The sequence below is a fragment of the Acomys russatus genome, chromosome 17, assembly GCF_903995435.1.
Source record: "Acomys russatus chromosome 17, mAcoRus1.1, whole genome shotgun sequence".
Classification (NCBI taxonomy): domain Eukaryota; kingdom Metazoa; phylum Chordata; class Mammalia; order Rodentia; family Muridae; genus Acomys; species Acomys russatus.
This window is the reverse complement of record NC_067153.1, coordinates 58,377,910-58,397,501: the sequence shown is the minus strand read 5'-3', so window position 1 is coordinate 58,397,501 and position 19,592 is coordinate 58,377,910. Positions and strand designations below refer to the sequence as shown.

At 39.2% G+C, this 19,592-nt stretch overlaps 1 protein-coding gene across 1 annotated transcript in view; it reads right to left on the bottom strand.

Annotated features, from left to right (window-relative positions):
- Arid2 (AT-rich interaction domain 2) overlaps positions 1-19,592 on the bottom strand; it is a 130,916-nt gene that overhangs the window by 62,608 nt on the left and 48,716 nt on the right. The window contains exons 4-5 of the mRNA XM_051160260.1: positions 7,712-7,845; positions 1,637-1,855 (exon numbers count right to left, since the gene is read on the bottom strand). Of these exons, the coding sequence (XP_051016217.1) occupies positions 1,637-1,855; positions 7,712-7,845 (353 nt within the window). The remainder of the gene's footprint in view (positions 1-1,636; positions 1,856-7,711; positions 7,846-19,592) is intronic.

Sequence of the window (19,592 nt, the reverse complement as noted above, 5' to 3'; positions counted from 1 at the left end):
AATAAATAATAATATATAAAATCATATATAAAATCATATATAATATATATAAACAATAATAAATAAATAAATAAATAAATAATAGTGAAACTTTACACATTCTGTGTCTCTATACTGAAAACACACAGCTCCAGCTAGACCTATTTTACGGCAGAGCACAGATGAGGCCCTAAATTTGGTCCCTCGCAACACAGAACAGAAACTGTGCGTATGCACATACCACATAGACACAGACACACAAATATACACACACACATAAAAATTAATCTTTTAAAAAGTTAAATAACTTTAAATTCTTTTTTAAATTGTACCTATACAATTTTTTAAAAATATACCTATACAAGCTTCGTTTTACAGGGGAAAAAAAAACCCACAGTAAAGAGCTAAACAGATGCCACTGCTGCCAACACTGAAAATCCCCATACTGGTTTCAGAAATCAGTATATGATTAATACTTTAAAATACAGAGCAATACATTTGTTGTAAATAATGCTGGTAAATAAACTCCCTAAGGAAAACTCTACGAGACAATTACTCCAAACAAACAAACAAACAAACAAGGAATCAGAAGGAATCACATTGCTTTGTGACTGTGAGAGTGTGTGCGCACTCCACACTGTGTGTATGGCAGTGAGCCTAACGTCCTGCTGTTCCTGCAGCACGTTGCCATAGGAGGACTGGTGGCAGAGGTATGCGGTTACACTCCAGCTGTAGGTGGGTTCTGGCAATCCCAACTCAACCCCATGTCTGTCAGCTCCTGCACTCACTGACCTACCTCCCAGCCCTAGAGCCACTGGGCTTGCTGGAGCTCATTGTCTTTTGGAGACACAGGTTCACTATGCAGCACAGGAGTGAACCGAGGAGGTGACAGTGTCTGCTAAGCTTAGTGTTCTAGACCAGAGCACTGCAAGGACAATATGCCTGCGAAATGTGAGCTGATACACTGGACATGAGACTGCCTTGTTTTCATCATCCAAGCTGACTGATCAAGTCACTCCGTGCTATGCGTGTCAGTCATCACTGACACACAATTCCACCTAATGGCAGCAAGACTTCACTCATACCACAAGACAAGTGCTCCTTACAGAGCTTTTGTTCTAAGGTTTCAAAAGAGGGATAAACACTTCAAATTTCATTCTATAAGTGCTCAGTTATATCTGAAGGGTCAAAATAAAATATCACAGAAAACAAACTCCATGAAAATGAGATGGAAATCTAACAAATTTAGATATTCAAAGTCACAACAAGAACAGAGATAATAGTCTTTGTCCCCTCCTCATATAATCAAAAGCAGTTTAAGCAGAAGAAGAAGCTAATTTTTATGTCTGTTTACACTATTTTTATCTCTTTTTTTTGCATAAATTAGTCTACGGCAAATTCACAACACTCCTAGCTAGATAAATCCAAATACAATAGTTTGTAAAGTTTGCACCTTGATATAAATCAAAATATACTAAAATGAACTCATTTGCAAATAATTGGCTTTTAAAAGTAAAAAGAAAAAACCCCACAAATCTCTAAAATTCTACAATAAATTCCCATATAAGCGACCAGCAAATGTGTTTTACTGAAAAAGATTTTTTTCTTCTTAGGACCCATGAAAAAAGAATTGCACTTCAAGTTCACGAAAACTTACTGTCATCAAACACCCCAGCATTAGCAAGTAATAACGTGATGATTTTGGGATCTTTTTCAAGCTGCATGACATGCTTGCTCTCATTTGATAGCAGAGTGCACACGTTAATAGCAAAGTCCACTTCGTTTGGGAGTCCAGACAACAGTGAAAGCACCAGTTTATTATAATCATTTGGCGAATTAAAATCCATAGATAACCCATAACTTTGACGTAGATAATCTAATAAAAGAAAGAACGAAACAAAACACTGTAAGTTAACCATCAGTGGATCCTCATGGCCTCTCTCTTTTGACTAATACGGCAGATCCCCTCTCCTTTTCTCTTTCTTCAGCATATAAGCTGAGGATATAACTGTCCAATTTTTCAACCTCTCAGGCTTACTAATTGTTAGAAAATTACATTTGTAAATATTAAAGTGTACTTACCTTCTTGGACATCACTGACAGAAGCCATAGCAAATCACTATTTCATTGGACTTACTGAGATAGTAGTAAAAGCCATAATTTTTAGCATTAGAATCCTAAAATTTTTGAAAAATACATGCAGTTTTCTAACCACAAGCATAAACACAGCAATTCTGTTCCTTTGCTGCAATCCCATCCCATCCCTATTGCACTTTGTTCCCGGGTTCTGTTTTACTTTGAAATATCACATATTGGAATTATACAATACATAGGCTTTTGTGTGTGATTCCTTTCACCCAACAGTACAGTTTGAGATCCATATGGACACGTGAATCAATACTGCATTCCTTTCTAGACATAGTTCACCGTGTCCCAGATGAAGGGAATTTCTACTGTTTCAAGTTTAGGACAGCTACATATAAATATGGCTCCTATAAACATTCTTGTCCAGGGCTTTTGGGCGGACACCCCCATTTTTCTTGGATAAATATCTAGAAGGAGCAGTGCTGGGTCACACATAAATTAAATGCTTAACTTTCTAAGAAACTGAAAAACCATTTTTCAAAGTGGCTGCAGCATTTTACATTCTCACCTGCAATATATCTGAATTCCTTTGATTGCATCCTTACGGTATTAGCATCAGTGTTAAATGCCTTGAATAAGAAACACTTATTCAATACTTTTTCTCAAAATTTCCCAGCCAGTGACTTGGTGTTCTTAATGTTTCAAGGAGACATTTTTATTTTGATGTAATTTAATTTGTAAATTTTTACTTTTATGTTCATGTTTTTGTGTCATTTGGTTTTTGTTTGTTTGTTTGTTTTTGTTTTGTTTTGAGACAGGGCTTCTCTGTGCAGCCCTGGATTTCCTGGAACTCACTATGAAGACCATGCCAACTCAAACTCAAGGTTCCACCTGTCTCTGCCTTTCAAGTGTTAGGATTAAAGGCATGCGCTGTTACAACTAGCTAGTTTTTTTGCGCCTTCAACATTATTTCCTGGGGCTGTCTGCTCTTTCAAAGGTCTTGAGTTCAATTCCTGGCAACCATATGGTAGCTCACAACCATCTACAATGAGATCTGGTGCCCTCATCTGGCATGCAGGCACACATTCAGGCAATATAAATAATAAAATAAATCTTTTAAAAAATAATTTCCAAAAGAAAAATGACATGATTTTATACATGAGAACTAATTTTAAAATATACATTTAACAAAACTTTGAAAGTTAGAACACAGGCACATAAGGCAAACAGATAGTACAGGACTGTAGTATGCCTGGACCTCAGTAGCCATGACATGAGACAAATACCCTAAAGACAATATTTTCAAATAAAGCTGTCACTAGTTTAAGAAACTAAGTTGGAAAACGTACAGATCAAACATTTCAGCATACTTCAGAAATATCTGGATTCATAAAAAGTGTAAAATACAAACAATTTCTAAAAACCTCTCTATAAAATATAAGTAAAAATCTACTGTTAAAACATAAATAACAGAAAATAAATTCTGAGGTGGGTTTGAGATGTGGCCTCCATATGCTGCCCTGCTTGGCTCTGCAGTCACATTGCTCCTGCAGAGACTTCCAAATGCTAGGATTACAGGTTTGCTACCCCATATGGATCAAAGTCAGCGTTTGCATAGACACCTCTTCAATTTCAAAATATTTTAGGAATACCACTTATAATCGTGGGATGCATAATAAGAGTTACAAATGACTAAGACACTGATTCTTTGTAACTTTTAACACCGAACGATAATACACAGCAGAGTTCAGGGGATGGCTCAGTGGGTAAGTGCTTGTGGCATAAACATGGCAACCTGATTCCAAGTGCCCAGCATACAAAGAAGATGGCCATGGTGTCACATGACTGAGATCCTAGCTCCAGGAACGCACAGGAAAGAGTGTCATGGACCCTGCTGGTCAGCTAGTCTTGCCCACTACGAGCTCAGATTCAGTCAGAAATCTTGTCTTAAAGATCAAGATGGAAAGTGACTAAGGAAAATACCTACTGCCAACCTCTGCTGCGCCTCCCCCCACAAGAATATGTAGCTTATTTTTTTTAACAATTTCGATGAACCAAAAATTTCAAATATCTTAAAAAGTAGACAAATATCTAGGCTTACAGGAACAGATGTTGATGTTTCTATGTTGCAATAGGAACTAATGAGGAGACGTCAAGCCTAAGCAATAGCTAACTGTTTAGGTGCCTTCACCCAAGCTCCTATATAGAGATTAACGTGGAACTTACACTTAAACATGTATCACATCCTCAAGTTAACACAATCTTAAAATGACTTAATCTGTTACTGAAGAATAAACATCTCTCTACATATTCTTACCAATTAACTTGGCTAACCATGCAACAAACAAATACAAAGCATCTTTTCGTCATACTAGGTTTGGTAAAGACACCTGAAGAGAGTGCATGAGGAAATAGAATACATGAAGACCCACTCGGGGTACCACGATGGCTCAGAGGTAATGACTTCCTGCGCTTTCCTTACTGCGTTGCATGTGATACAGAGTGTCATCTAACCCCCACACCTGCCAGGGAAAGTCCCTTTCAGAGACAGGCAGACAGACAAAATGAGTGGTGCACACCCCAAAGGCCACGTACTTGGAACCCCGGGGACAGGAGACCTATTTCATGCCATGTGTTTTAAACCAGGCTGGACAAGCACTAAAGGCAGTCAACAGTAACACGAGTGTACCCACAGGCCTTAAAGCACTCGCCCCCTTGCCCCAGGAGCTCTGTTATTTCAGGAGGAGACTGGTAATTTACTTTTAAGAATCTTTACTGAAGTGTATCACTGGTAACAAACTAAATCTGAGGAAACCATCTCTTTCTGTTTCCAATTTAGAGAAAAGAGAGGGTTCCTCCTAGAAAGTTGTTTGTGTCTCCTGCAGGGGTTCTATGGGACATTCTATTAGTGTTGGCAGTGACTGTAATTACAATCCAAATGTCTGTCAGATTATGGAACATTTAATCAACAATCAGTGTAACACTGACGAGCTCTACTACAGTAGAGTCCTATTAATTTTAATGAGTTGTCTTCTGTCCATTTCCACACATAGTTAAGGTTAGAAAAGAGCTGGGTGTACAGTTACTGAACAATTGTCTCATACATTCAAGGCCTTGCCTGCGTTTGCTCCTCAGCAACCTTCACCCACATAAACCTTTAAAATTTATGCACAATTCAAACACAAATACTGATATCAGTGGTGACTAATCCAAATGCTCAAAACAGAAACTTACCAACATTTTCTGCTATTTAAAGTCACTAGGAAAGAGTCAATAACCCCAGGAAAATTCAGATACCCATTCTCTCAATGTATACAATCATGTATATGTGTATGCAGGTGGCATGTTGAGGCCTGAGGCTGGTGTTAAGAATCATCAGGGGCTGGCTGGAGAGATGGCTCAGCTGTTAAGAGCACTGACTGCTCTTCCAAAGGTCATGAGTTCAATTCCCAGCAACCACATGGTGGCTCACAACCATCTATAATGTGATCTGATGTCCTCCTCTGGCCTGCAGGGGTACATGCAGGCAGAGCTCTGTATAGATAATGATAAATAGATAAAACCTTAAAAAAAAAAAAAAAAAAAAAAAAAAACCTTAAGAATCATCAGGGGGGAAAGAAAGAAAGAAAGAAAGAAAGAAAGAAAGAAAGAAAGAAAGGTCAGCCTGTCTACGAAGTTGGGGAGCTCGCCTCTGTCCTCGGAGACTGTGCCGCCGTGTGTTTATGTGGACTTCCGGGGATCCACTCTCTGTCCTTACGGTTGTATGGCAAGCACGCTAGCGGCTGACTTGTCTTCCTCGGCCCTGACTTAGCCTGTTGAGGCTCTGGTGCTCTGGTGCTCTGGTGTCCGCTGCCACATCTGGGATTGATTTTATGTGTCACCGGAAAAGGAACCAGGCCTTCTCCTGTGCTGAGCAAGTACTCTATCCTTGAGTCATTAAGGCCTCATCCCTAAATAAATTTTTTGGAAGTCTTAATCATTAGGTAATTCCACTTTTGGCACATTATTTTCCACACAGGCACACATGCACGCACACCCCAAAACAAAACACAATAGAGTTCACTCAACTTTTTGACTGACAACTTAAAAAGAATCATCAGGGAAAGCCCTTTCATACTGAAGATAATCATGACCACTGGTATAATATCATCAAGTTGCAATATTTCTTTCTATAAAAATAATAGCTACATCAGAATTCCTAAACGTTGCTGTGAAACACCAATTCTTCTCAGTGTGAACCATGTATTCTGCAATCCAAGGAGAAACTCTTAGTTGTTTCTTCTTTAAGAATCCCTTGTGCCCAGCTAAGACATTAAAATAAGGCAGCTACGTTAGATGGAAACTGGGAAGTTCTTAACAGGCTGGAGAGTAGCTCTCGGTTACTTTCGCTATAGACTCATGAGGATGTCTAACTCCACCAGAATTTCAGCACAGGCTTCTGAAAATGCCAAAGAACACTTCACTTCACTTCTTCTTAAAGCCAAAATGTTTTAGTAAAACAGTTAATCCATGTTAAATACACAGATCTAGGGATATAATCTAAACAAGTAAACAGCAGGGTGTGTTAACACACTGCTATAACCTAACAAGTGGGAAACTGAGGCAGGCAGATCATAACTTTGAGTCAAGCAGGGCTGCTGAGTAAAACCATCTCAAAATCAAAGCAACAAAGTTTGCTTTCTATCACTATGATAAAGCACCATGACCAAAAGCAATGTGGGGAGAAAGGGGTTTATTTCAGCTTCCAGCCTAGAGCTCATCATCAGGCAGAGTCAGGGCAGGAAGTGGAGGCAGCACTAACTGCCCATTTAAAGGCCTGCTCTACTTTCATTACTCCCTTCCCATCTCAGTCATTTAAACATGCATGTGACAAGGAAGCCTCTCCCACTGGAAATCATAGCTATTACGAATGAACTCTACTTCTTCAGTTACTAAATCACCAGGGAAGAAGTAGAGGCAAATCTAACATGAACTTTGGAAATAGACGTGAAATCAAACATAAGACCTGTAACGGTGCACAATGCGCCAGCTTAAATCAGATGGCTACCTGTTAAAGACTGGCATGGGTACCAGTGACTGCCTACAGGAAATGCATAAAACAACTGCATTTTTCGTAAATGCTTATAATCTTGATAAGTACCTCTTGCCTTGAGTAGGCCAAATGCTAAAGACACTGACACACGTGTCCCTAGCTCATCTTCCCAGAACTCCTGAAAACTAGAACCTCTATCAGCTCTTACCCAGCGTCTTCATCAGAGTGTCAAGTTAACTACTGCCTAATCCAATTCATCTCTTTGTAGATACAGAATTTTCTATAATGATACCACTTGAATTAAAAATAAAGTCTTTTAACATCATGTTAGGAAAATTATAGAATAATTCGGAACATTTCTGACATTCTAGTGTGTACGGCAGCAACTGTTGGGAATGTGGCAGAGTCCATGTAAAAGTTTGTTCCTGGCTTCCCTGACACCTGATACTGCCCTCCCTCCTTCTGCACCCAGTTTTTCTTAACCCAGTTATAGTTAAGGAGAGCCAAGCGGTGGAAGATGTCAGTCTAATGCTTTAAGCATGACTCCCCGGATGACCTCTATGTGCCGTGACGAAGCCCTGGGCCTATACCCAACTAATTTCAAATGATATTTACCTGACACACTGTGTTGCTGGTAATTGTAGGAAGATGGAATTGCACCAATAGGAAGCTGTGGCTTTGGGTTGCCTGGTGGTACCTCGTCATCATCTTCCCCAAAATGATGAACTTTCTCGTACTTTTCTAGATAACTGAAAGAGAAAACAGCAGAGCAAAAAATGTTTAAACATGTCTATGTGTTATTTTTAAACTTCTGGCACACATTTCCTTTCTGAATACCGAAGAATCTAAGTACTGTTCACAATCACAATACGGCAGAACACTGCTAGTAAACCAGTGCCTCAGCTCACTCAGAATACTGATCTAAAATTGTTTTTCTTTTAACAGAAAAGATCTTACAATTCCATAAATAAAATTCTTCACAGCAAAGCAAATGACAAGTACCTGTCAGTAAGTAAGAGTTCACCTCATGCACTATTTGTACCATATTATACAGGCCCTCCATCAGCTGCTCTCAGACTGTGATGTGACTATACACACAGCCACCATGAGCAAGGACAGTGGAACAGGATGGTGGAAGGCTCATGTGCTGGCTGGTTTTATGTCATCTGAGACGAGGAAACCTCCATTAAGAAAATGCCTCCAGCTGGTGGTGAAGGGTCCACGCCTTTAATCCCAGCACTTGGGAGGCAGAGGCAGAGGCAGGCAGATTGCTGTGAGTTCGAGGCCAGCCTGGTCTACAAAGTGAGTCCAGGACAGCCAAGGCTAACACAGAGAAACTCTGTCTCAATCTCCCCCCCACAAAAAACAAACAAACAAACAAACAAACAAACAAAAAAAACCCAACCACCAACCTCCCCACACCACCGCCCCCCTGCAAAAAAAGGAAAGAAAATGCTTCTGCAGATCAGGCTGTAACAAGCTTAGGGAGCATTTCTTTAATTAGTGATAGATGGGGAAGAACACAGCTCACTGTGGGCGGGGCTGTCCCTGGGTGGTCCTGGGCTTTGTGAGAAAGCAGCTGAGCAAGCCATGAAGAGCAGGCCAGTGAGCAGCGCCCTCCATGGCTCTGCATCAGCTCCTGCTGCAGGTCTCTGGCCTGCTTGAGCTCCTGCCCTGACTCTTCAAAGACAGACAGAGATAAGACAACAACAACAAAAAAATAAAAAATAAAAATGGGAAGCCAAATAAACCCTTCCTTCTCCCCAACATCTCTCCCCCAAAGAAAAGAAAATCAGAGTAACTGAAACTCAAGTTTTAGGGGCTAGAGGAATGGCTCAGCGGTTCAGAGCACTTGGTTGCTCTTCCAAAAGACCAGGTTCAATTCCCAGCATCCACATGGCAGCTCACAACTGTCTGTAACTCCTGCTCCAGGGGATCTGACATCCTCACAGAGACATACATGCAGGCAAAACAAAAGTGTACATAAAATACAAATAAATAAATTATATATTTTTTAAAAAGACAAGCTTTAGGAGGTACGGACATGTTAAGCCCCAGCTCCAAAACTTGTGACAAAAAAAGATAATTCAACTGACTGAGTTTCAGTTAATACTGGAACCTAACTGATTAAGCTGTGCTGAGGGCAGGCGGCCTAATGAGTTGATTGTGTTGTAAAGGCTGTTTGGTCACCACTGATAAGTAATGATAAAGGTAGATTCATACGGTAATAATGAAGTTTTTATTGCTGTAGGAATAGCTATACTCATACCAAGAAGGCATGTGACACTTCCAATGGCCAAATAAAAAAACTGGGCACTGTTGCTCTGTATGAAGATAACTGCTGGGTTCTATTTTCTGCAATGACATAATAGGCTCCTATAAATAAGGCTGATTTTGATTATTTTAAAAATTAACTTTGGTATCTGGGATTAAGTCAGAGTTTTCAACTAACTGTTCCTTTACCAACTTCTCAGGGATGGAAAGGTATTTTAGCAAGGAAATATAGTAACTCTGACCTAGACTATATTCTTGATTCTATTACTGTTAAAAAAAGAAAAAAGAAAAAAAAAAAAAGAAAAACTATAGTTACTATACACACAAATGAAAAGATTCCCTAGCCTTGGAGTCTACCAGAGACTCGCTGCATATTGATATATTTTTGTTATTATTTTTTATTTATCAACATAATAGCAATTCACTATTTTATCCAATTGATAGTAGTTCAGTTTTCCAATCACACATATAGGTTATTTTGTTTTGCAGTTGCTATCACAAATCATGCTCTATGTCCCTACCTACCTACCTCTTAATCACCCATCCACTATCCATCACTCTGTCATCTATGTATCATTTTATCTACCATCCGTTTTATTTATTTCCTCTATTTGTAGCGGCTCACAACCATCTGTAGGCACATATGTGGTGGGTAAGCATGTAGACAGGCAACACACACACATAAACCTTTAAAAAACCTTTTTAAAAATTTACCACATGGGAAACCCTCACTAGCTCACGCTCCCCTTCTAGGTCTTTCCGGGGATCCGCTGCATGTTAGGAAGACGCTGCACCACTGACACATACCCCACCACAATCAAATGACTTACACCTTACAAGTCTAATGTTTTGAAATTTTACAAGATATCAGTTAACATCTGCAAAAGAAAAGTTCCTTCCCATGTAATTGAGCCACATTTCTGACACTGTGCAAACAGGTCGGAGCAATACACAATAAAGTGTGAGCCCTTAATAAAACAGTGGCATTTTATTTCAAGAAACTTTTTCCTTGATATGTAGCCTGCATCTCAATGAAAAACTTCTCAAAATGACTGCAAAAACAACAATAATTTACTGAATAGAGACTGAAAGGAATTAAATTATGTTCTTCCTTTCCTTCCAAGTTCTGCATTTAAGCTCAATTGGGCCAGGAAACTTTCTTGCTTGCAGCCTGGTAACTAATGAGCCCAGCACATCTTTACTGCTGCAGCTGTCACCAAGGCTAAGGCGTGCACAGGTGGGACACTTCAGTGTACTCCGTGGGTGTTCCAACAAGTAGTATACAGTTTAAATAAGGAAAAATGACTGAAAATGGATACTCCCTTTGTAGTTTAAACCCACAGTGCGTTTAAAAGGTATACAAACCAAGCGTATTCTTGATTTCAGTGCAGCCTCCACAGAAGGAAGAATATGCATAAATTTACACATAAAACTAAGTGGTATGGTAACAAAAGAAATGTTCAGACTGCTATAGTGAGTGAGGATAGCAGAACAATCTCTGACTAGGTTTGTAATATTAATCTGGCTTCAAAGCCAGAAGTGCACCGAGGTAAAGCAGTGTAACCCCGTCTGCAGGCAGATCTATGTGCTGGTCAGTGTCAGGTGGCCCTCTGCTGCCTCTGCTCAGCTCCTCACTTAACTTTAACTACAACTGTCAGTGTGGTTATTATGACAGAACACAACCCAGCACGCCTTCCTCCACTTGTGTGCTGTGGTACCCTGTAAGGTTAGGATGGATCAAGAAACACATCATGAATGAGTAAACGTGACTTTAGTCCTACAAGGAGACAATAGGAATCCTCCATGTGTGGACACTTTAAAGGTGATGACCTTCAGACCATTAAGAAGAAACAGACCCAGTTAAACCAACAACAGTGACAACAGGCTCTCTCCTGGAATGCCTGAGACAGAGCGAACTAACAGAAGCATCATCAGTGCTATTAATTAGCATTTCTCCCTGTTACACTTCCCCTTGTATTGCCTGTGTGTTTATAATTACCCTGGGTTTAGTTCTATTTTCACTTCCTTTGATGCTAATTAGTTTTGTTGTATTACCCAGTGTGGTGATTTGAATAAGAATGACGCCCCCCCCCCAAGGCTCACACATTTGAATCCTTATTCACCAGGAAGTGGCACTACCTGAAATGATTGGAAGGACAGTGACCAATACAGTGGTGCAAGGTGCTCTTTTAAAACATTTAAAACTGCTCACTTAAAATATTATAATGAACGTAGGAAAATGAAATAGTTCTCTAGTCATATCCAATACATTAATTAAAAAAGCTGGATAGAGTTTAAGACTTGACTATCATTACCAATATGACTGTCTTCAAATTCCACAGAAAGAAATAAAAATAAATAAACCTAATCAAGTCACATAGAAAATAAAAAAAGATTAACATACATTGCATAGGGTTTATTTTAAAACCATAACGCAATTCAGATATTTTCTTTCTTAAGTCAAACACTAGGTAAAACAATTTTTATTATGCAAATTTCTATTCCATGCATAAAAGTATAGGGAGTAATCCAATTCATGATTAATCTTATTTCAGTCAGTACTGGGATTTGTAAGTCAAAATATATGATGGAAGTATTTTTCATATAAAGCCTTCTGGACCCCAGGAGTTGTGTCCTCCTGAGCCCAATTTAAATGAACCTTAAAGAACAAAAAGTAAGAAAAAAAAAAAAAAAAGTAAGGCGTATTCCAGAATCAATTCAAAATTAGAAGCCTTCAGAAATTTGGGTATTACTTATAGGACCCACAAATTTATCTTGGCACACACTTTTTTGAAAGAACGGGTTAGTGGAAAGTGCAAGAGATCCTAGGTTAAATAAACCACACGAATGGCAGTTTGTGCCTCCTCCAGCTAGTAAAGAAAGGTGTCTGAATGTTTCATCATAGGATCCAGGCCTCTCCAATGCACTCTTTACATCTCAAAAGAAAGAGATCAAGACACTAGAAATCCAATCAAAGTCCCCATCTCTCCCCCACTCCAAAGAATTAGGGGGAAGCTATTCTAAAATTCATAGGAAACAACAAAAGACCCTGGATAGTCAAAGCAAATCTGGGCAAAAGTAACAATGCTGAGAGGAACTGTTATCCCACACTTCAAAATATACTACAAAGCCACAGTAATAAAATCAGTATGGCACGTACGCATACAAACACACACACACACACACACACACACACACACACACACACACACCAGACTTAAAGACTAATGAAACAAAACAGAAAACTCAAACATGAGTGTATGTAACTACAACCATCTAATATTTGGAAAAGTTGCCAAAAACTTACACTGGAGAAAAGAAAGCATCTTCAGCAAACTAGATCCATATCTAATGTGCTGCACAAAAACTAATTCCACATGGATCAAAGACCTAAATATGCAACATTGAAAGTTCCAGTGAAATTTCACAGGTAATACTCTGTAAAATATAGGTAATAGAAACGGACTTTCTGAGCAGAACCCCATTTGCCAAACAATTAAGGACAATAACTGACATGTGGGACTTTATAAAACTAAAAAGACTTCTGCATAGCTAAAGGAACAATACTTGTGTAAAGAGGAGCTCACAGACTGGAAAAGAATCAGGAATATGTAAGAACTCAAAAAAGAAAGCCAAAACAAACAAACAAACCATCCACCGGATGCACTATCAAAGAAACTTTTTTTTAATAGCACATGTAAACTACTACAACGATTGGCCAAACCTACATAATGACTATACCAGTTGACATACAGATATGGATGGCAGAAGAAAAGGTTTATTTGATTTACATATTCTGAATTATAGTACATTGGAGCGAAGCAAAGCCAGTACCTCAAACAGGACCAGAACCTGGAGGCAGAAGCTGAAGCTGACTCATAAGCTTACTGCCCTGCTCCGCCAGCTTTCCTATACAACCCAGGACTGTTGACCTAAGATTATTGTGTAATTCAAATGCTGATTTCTGTATCCCTTATATCTGGTTACAATTCTTGTTCTAAGAATCTCCTGTTTTAACGTCTTATAAACTCAGCTCCCCAATTGTCCCCCTAATATGTCAATAAAGCAGCTTACAGCCAATCAATGAGCAGGGGAGAATAGGGCTGGACTTCCTGCCAGCCAGGGCGAGGAGGAGTTACAAGAGGAAGTAGGGGCTTGAGTCAGGGGGAATCAGTCACGTGCACCGGTGCTGGACAGATGTAGAAGATTCAGTTGGAGCGAAGAAAGGACTAAAGAGCAAGTAACTTGGGGATTTTGGCAAAAATGGAATCAGGATAGCACAGAGGGTTAAGAACTGACTTAAACTGCTCAAGATTGTGCTGTGAAGCCTTATAAACAAATATAAAGGAGTCTCAATTATTTGTGTGATAGCAAGGTTAAGAAATAAGCTAAGGGCTGGAGAGATGGCTCAGAGGTTAAGAGCGCTGCCTGTTCTTCCAAAGGTCCTGAGTTCAATTCCCAGCAACCACATGATGGCTCACAACCATCTACAATGAAATCTGCTGCCCTCTTCTGACCTGCAGGTGGTACATGCAGATAGAACACTGTATACTAAATAAATAAATCTTAAAAAAAAAAAAAAAAAAGCTAAGAGGAACACACAGAGTTTTATAAAAATAACATCAACGCAGGACCAGCAACACAGGTGAGCCCACACCCTCCGTCCTCCCCCATCACTCACTCACTAAGAAAATGCCCTACAGGCTTACCTGCCTACTGTCTAAGAAGGAACCAACATACTGAATTTTATGGAAGATAAGTTCATGGACCTCAGAAAAACAATGCTGTAAAGAATAATTAATAATATAAATGTTTTGGTAATAAAAGCGGGAAAATAGAATATTTTAACAAAATATTAATATCATAAGTAGATACATGCAAAGAAAATATTTTATGTGCCTATAGCAAATGCTGACTATTATTGCTGGGGTAGTTTGGAACTACAAATTTTTATAGTAAATGTATATTCAAATTTTACTTCATCAAGAAAAGAACAAATAAATGTAAAGATATTTCTTCTAATTCTGAAAGGAAGGAAGTTAGGATATGAATCCTTTTGAAATGATGAGAGAATCAATTTCTACCTTTTCACTATACTAGAAGGCTATCTAAAAGCAGTGCAGTGGGCAGGAGTGGGAACTGGGACCTAAGCTTAGTGATGACGTTTCAAGATGGCTTTTGTTGGTGGTGGTAGTTTTTTAAAAGGAAATGCTAGATTTTTTTTTTTTTTTTTTTTTTTTTGGAGATGGCACCTAAATAGTAATAGAGCTCCCTAGAGACAGACTTTAAGTTGAAAGTTGGAAGTGGGTAAGAACAGAAAAGGACCAGGAGGAAGATGGAGGGAAAGAGACAAGAAAGGGGAGGAACAAAAAGAATAAAGTGAAGAAGGCAGATGAAAGGAGCTGAGAGGGAGGAGGGAGGACGGAGGGAAGGCGCTTTACAAGGCAGCAAAGACGCCCCAGGATGAAGGCTCTGGATGGGGTTTTGACAGTAGTGTGACAGGTACATGATCCTGAACTCTATCATAAAATGTACCCTTCACAAAGGTATTTTTCAATTATTACAAAAGATAAAATTTGCTTACATTTCATTTGCTTTTAAAAAAGATTTAAAATATCTAATAATATACTTAAAACACAAGGGGAAAGGAGGCATGAGTAAGAAATCAGAAGATAGTCCATCCCTGACTGAGATGGGAAGAGGGCAGTTGTGCTGACAGGGCTCCGTAACACTTAAAGGAGATGAGGTAAATACGCTGAATTATTCAAGTCACAAATAGTGGCTAAGGAAGCAGGATGTTATGAGTTCTTTTCAAAGTCAGTTCCATCACATATGTAAATTAATTCATTACTTCACGCTTTGCTCTCTGACCGACAGGTAAAGTGAAGGGTGGGATCAAGTGAGGAAAAGCCGCCCAGGGAGCTGAGCTTGCTGAGCTACAGGGTGCAAGACACCACCTACCCAGATGCCCACATCAACTGTAACATACAAGACGCACTCTCAAGCAGGACCACACCAGCTTCTGCAACTTTCTAACTCATGTATTTACTCCTTTTAAATCTTCTCTAGATTATTAAATAAACGTATTTGTTTAATATTTTCTAAATAATTTTTAACAAATAAGTAAACTATAAAAGCTTAACATTGCTAAATACAAAAAGTATTCTCCCATGCATGTAAGAGGTGACAGACAAACCACAAAGTGTATGGTTAGCAAAATCTATCTAGAAAAAAAAAAAACAATAAAAAGCCCTTTGAACTTTTCCATCATGTAGCTACTTCTACAGAGCTCTCTATTGCTTCTCCTTTTCTGAGCTGTAAATTGCTGCAACTATTTCATTGCTTGAATTGTATTTTGTTACACTGACCTCTTTTTAAAAAGCCATCATATTAGACACTTTCCAGAATCTGCGTACCCAGCATGAAGTGAAGAATAACAAGATTTCTTTAAAGCACAATGTGGAAATCAGGAGGGCTAACTATTTTAAACTTAGGAAATAAATGGAAGTTATTTTGGAGAGAAAAAATAATTAGCTTTGGTTGCAATATTCAGAATGCACAATGCAGAGCGAGCCATAAAGCCTCAAGAAAGTGGGATTTGAGTTTGTCGACATGACACTGAGCATTCCAGCAGACACAGGTTTAATAAAGAGGTTTGTCGGGGAAAGAAATGCAATCAGACTGCTTTACAAACAATTGCGGGCTCATGGTGTTAATAGTGGGGACAAAGAATGTTCTTCAGAATTATTGTTTCAGCTTCATTATCTTGTCAAGAGACTGATTCTTCCCCCACCGCAGACCCCAGACCCACGAGATTGTTGGTTCTCTTTAAAAGCACGGACAGGGATGGTGACCCGTCGTTTCAGTTGTTGAAAACCTGTTTATTTAAATGTATTCACAGTGGTGCTCTATATAGTGCCTATCGATTAAAAAAAAAAAAAAAAAAAGTCGCCCAAAGGGATAATTCATTATCCAGTCTTCTTATTTTGTTAAGCATTTGTTCCTCTCAGGGCACAATAAAACTTAGGCCTACAGACTCCTTTGCTGGAGAGCACAGATTGCAAAGGAGCTATAGCGAATCCTGCTCATCCTCCCGTCCCACTGTGTCTCCTTTGATGTCCAGGGTACTTTTGTAGACTACTGTGAAGCTCAGCAGAGCAGTCTAAAATCCTTCTGACTTAAGAACCGACATTTTGGGGTGTGAGCGAGGACTCAGTGGACAGAGGACCTGAGCTGGGTTCTGAGCATCCACACCAAGTGGCTCACAAGCCTCTGTGGACTCCTGCACTAACGTGCCCATGCACACATGCAGATACGTACACAGCATTCAAAAGCATTCTCTACACTTTAAAAAAGAATGAGCCATTTAAAGCAGATTCTTGACAAAAACAAAGAACTTAGTAGATAAGAAACAGGACAGATCAGTGTAGAGGGTGACCGGAGTGGAGAGTTAAGGAAAGAGCTCGCCTCACTCACTGGCTTCAGCTGAAGGTGATGCCACTCCAGATGCAGGCTGAAGTGCAGGCTCCTTTATTTCTCATAGTGACCAAGGAAAGCACTAGCTCATGACTCACAGGCAGACGCCAGGGACTGTGTCACACTGCACGACAAACACCTGTAGCACCTCAAGGCCAATATTAACTAACTTCACTCAAATCAGAAGCAAAAGTAAACTAGGTATTTCCAGTGAGAAATACCCAATGAATATTTTATATATCAATTTTTTTTAAAAAAAGGAAATAGAAACTCAGGAGTACAGAGGCCCTGCCACCAATGGGAATAAATATTCTTGCAAAACCAAATCACACCACATAGCAACTGACCATGTATTCTTTTATGAAGAGATTAGCAAAACGCAGCTACCTAGAGATGTCTCTTTTCCTAATCCACTTACCAAACAAACAAAGCAACAAAACAAAAGAGAAAACAAAACAAACAAGCAAAAAACCCAAGGAATGGAAAGGAAAAGACATATTAGCTGGGAAAAGTTTAAAATACTACTAGCATTAGAATATTTTGGTGCTTATTTTTAAACTCTTGTGGTACTGAAGCTTCTACCTCCCTTCCACCAACCCCTTAACCCTGGGTGTGAGAAAGGGTGTTAGTGGGGAGAGGGCCGTGGACCCTTTACTTCTCCTAGCTCTTTTGGGGGCAATACCAATTTCCATCTACAGCAAACACAGCAAGCAGGTTCCTCCTATTATCTTCCTAGGAGTCCTAGACCACGCCCCTCTCTGTGCTGCAGGATACAGGCTGTAATCAGCTGGCAAAGACCACACCCCACATGAGACAATTATCAGCTGTGGACAAACTAAAGCCCAAACTAAAATCCTACACTTGGGATTAAAACAAAAACTTATTTACATAAATGAGTTTACAAAGTATCCAAAATGTCTGTCACAGAATATTATTGTCATCTTGGAATTTACTGTGAGATAAAAATGAACACTCGAGACCACCCTCCCTAGGTTGGAATGGTGTTTCCATCAGGAGCTTCATGTTCATTTCCAAGCAAGCTGTAAGTAATGTTACCCAACAAAACTGGCTTCTAAAGTGACTGCTATCCACCACAGCCGAAAGAAATGACTTTGATTTTACAATGATAATTAGATTTTTATGTACAATTCTTGAGACAGAAGAACAAACATTTACCACATGCTACTCTAGATGAGGTTGTCTTATTCAATTGAATGTGTACTTAAATATTTAAACAGACATTTTGAGTATATTAAAAAATATTAACTACTGATTACATGGCTACAAAGTAGTAAAAAATTAAGTGTACAGCTGGAGAGAGGGTTGAGCCATTAAGAATTCTTGCTACTCTTCCAGAGGATCAGAGTTTTGTTCCCAACAACCATAAAGGACAGTTCACAACCACTTATAACTCAAGTTCCAAGGGATCTAATTAGTATCCTCCTTCTGGCTTGCATGCTTCCCACACCCCAAATAAAAATAATCAGAATAAATCATGGGGCCAGACACTTGGCTCAGTGATTGAGGGCACCTTCAGAGGATCAGTGTTCAATCCTTAGCACCCAAATGGCGATTATAGTGGATTCAGGGCCCTCCTTTGGCCTCTGCAGGCACCAAGCACATATGCAGTGCACATACATGTATGCAGACAAAACACACGGTCATAACAGCTTTAAAAATTAAATTAAAAAATGGTTTCCTTATAAGAAGCTACGAACTATGAACAAAATGTAATACATACAAAGTCATCAGGAACGACTGTACTTTGTCAGAACTATAAATTTCCATACTGCGTCCCACACCATCAAATTTGTGAATGCATAATTGTCTTAAGAATTGAAAATCTGATAAAAATAAACCAAATATACAAATATATGTGTGTGCCTTTCCACTACTGTTCTATTCTTAAGGCTTTTAAAAAAAAATGTAAAGAAAGACAATATACATAGTAAGTAGAAGGTCTAGATCATGACCTAAAGAAAGTGTAATGCTTACTTAAAGCATGGATGAAAAAGGCTTGTAACATTTTTTTTTTAAATGAGCATATGGTCTAAATGGCTATTTTTATTTCAAGAGATGGTTGAACGGGTCATTTACTTCCATCTTCTTATTGGGCAAAGCTAGAAATATGTAATTATGCATTTAAAAAGAATTTCCTGGGTCAGTGAAGTGACTCAGTGGGTAAAAGTGCTTGCCACCAAGATAGCAATCTGAATTCAATTCCTTGAAACCATATGGTGGAGAAGACTGACTCCTTCAATGTTCTCTGACATGGGCACTGTGGGGGGTATATTCCTACAAGCCCCTCCCCTGGCAACACACACAACATAAATAGATGACCAAGCACAACTGAACAAACACCCCAAACCATGGAGAGCAGTGACCACCTATGGCACCATAATAAGGAGAGAAGACACATACATGGCATTCAAGACTGTGTTTATCATGAGGCACTGTAGAGAAGGTGGCTGCAGGCAGGGCGTAAGACAACAGCCTAGGATAAGCAAACAGAAAAACCTATGACTTGGATCAAGACCCTAAGGAATTTCACACCAGTGGCAAAAGTAAACAAAAGCCATGCAAGGCAGGATAGCGTAAGTGTGGAGAGGCGCTCCAGTCTGTTCCCTGTGCCTATGAAAAAAGGAGGAGGGGAGGCAAACACCTCAGACAATCAGCTGTGTTACCAAAGAGGCTGAGGAAACTTCAACCCTAAAGATTAATTAACATGATTCTAGATCCCTTAATA